Below are 1,006 nucleotides of genomic sequence, written 5' to 3' on the forward strand. Positions count from 1 at the left end.
CCCTTCCAACCCTAACCATTCTATGATTCTATGATTCTATGACAGTCGAGTTTCATCCCATCGACCGAGCTCATTCGCTGTTTGGGTTTGCTTTCAGGGATCTGGTTGACGAGGCGAAAGATTATCACCTCATGCCAGAGCGCCGACCGCACCTCGCGGCCTTCAAGACCCGTCCCCGGTGCTGCACATCGATTGCGGGATTGATTTATGCTGTTGGAGGACTTAACTCGGCAGGTACCTTGCATGTCCGCTCCCCGCAGCGGGCAGAGCGGCGTGGTTTGCCGGGGTTTGGGAACTTCCCTCACGTCGAGCGGTTTCTCCTCCTCTGCAGCGCTTTGGGCCTTTCCAGGGAAGGGTCGACGCCTGTAGTTTCACGTCTCCCACCTAGAAACTCTCCAGGGCAGGTTTAATCTGGGAGTTTGGGATATCCCTGAGCTCAGCCGGAGCCTCAGATGACCCGGTTAACCCGGGATGGGGGGCGTCTGAGCAGCGGGTACGTGCCGGGTGCTGCCTCCCGGGCTTCGCGTCCCGGCGACGTGTCCCGTGGAGGAGCTGCCTGCGCGGGCAGAGGTGCGACACCGCCGGTCTCTGCCGTCCCGGTGAGGTTACGAGGTGACCACAGGCCCCGTTTCCACAGCTCAGGACTTCTCAGAGCACGGGCAGGCTTCAAAACGCCCCCCCGATCCTTTCGGAATACATCCTGGCCGGAGAAGAGCAGACAAAACCCCCGTGTCACCCCCCATCTTTGGGGGCAGAGCAGCAACTGCTTACCCCTCCCGTGGCTCTGCTGCGGCCGAGCTCGTTAGGACGGTGAGGTATCAGGTCTCCCTCTTTTAATTTGAGTAGCAAATTTTTACGCAGGTGACTCGCTGAACGTGGTGGAAGTCTTTGATCCCATTGCCAACCGGTGGGAGAAGTGCCAGCCGATGACGACGGCCCGGAGCCGCGTCGGGGGAGCGGTGGTGAACGGATTGCTCTACGCCATCGGCGGGCCAGGCGGGGGGCG

At 60.7% G+C, this 1,006-nt stretch overlaps 1 protein-coding gene across 1 annotated transcript in view; it reads left to right on the top strand.

Annotated features, from left to right (window-relative positions):
* The window catches only part of KLHL18 (kelch-like family member 18), a gene marked incomplete at both ends in the record, with an annotated part of 6,087 nt that overhangs the window by 3,228 nt on the left and 1,853 nt on the right, over nucleotides 1-1,006 (top strand). Inside the window, 2 exons of the mRNA XM_010156305.1 lie at nucleotides 98-234; nucleotides 862-1,003. Coding sequence (XP_010154607.1) covers nucleotides 98-234; nucleotides 862-1,003 — 279 coding nt within the window. The remainder of the gene's footprint in view (nucleotides 1-97; nucleotides 235-861; nucleotides 1,004-1,006) is intronic.

Source organism: Eurypyga helias, unplaced genomic scaffold (genome assembly GCF_000690775.1).
Source record: "Eurypyga helias isolate BGI_N326 unplaced genomic scaffold, ASM69077v1 scaffold27577, whole genome shotgun sequence".
Lineage (NCBI taxonomy): Eukaryota > Metazoa > Chordata > Aves > Eurypygiformes > Eurypygidae > Eurypyga > Eurypyga helias.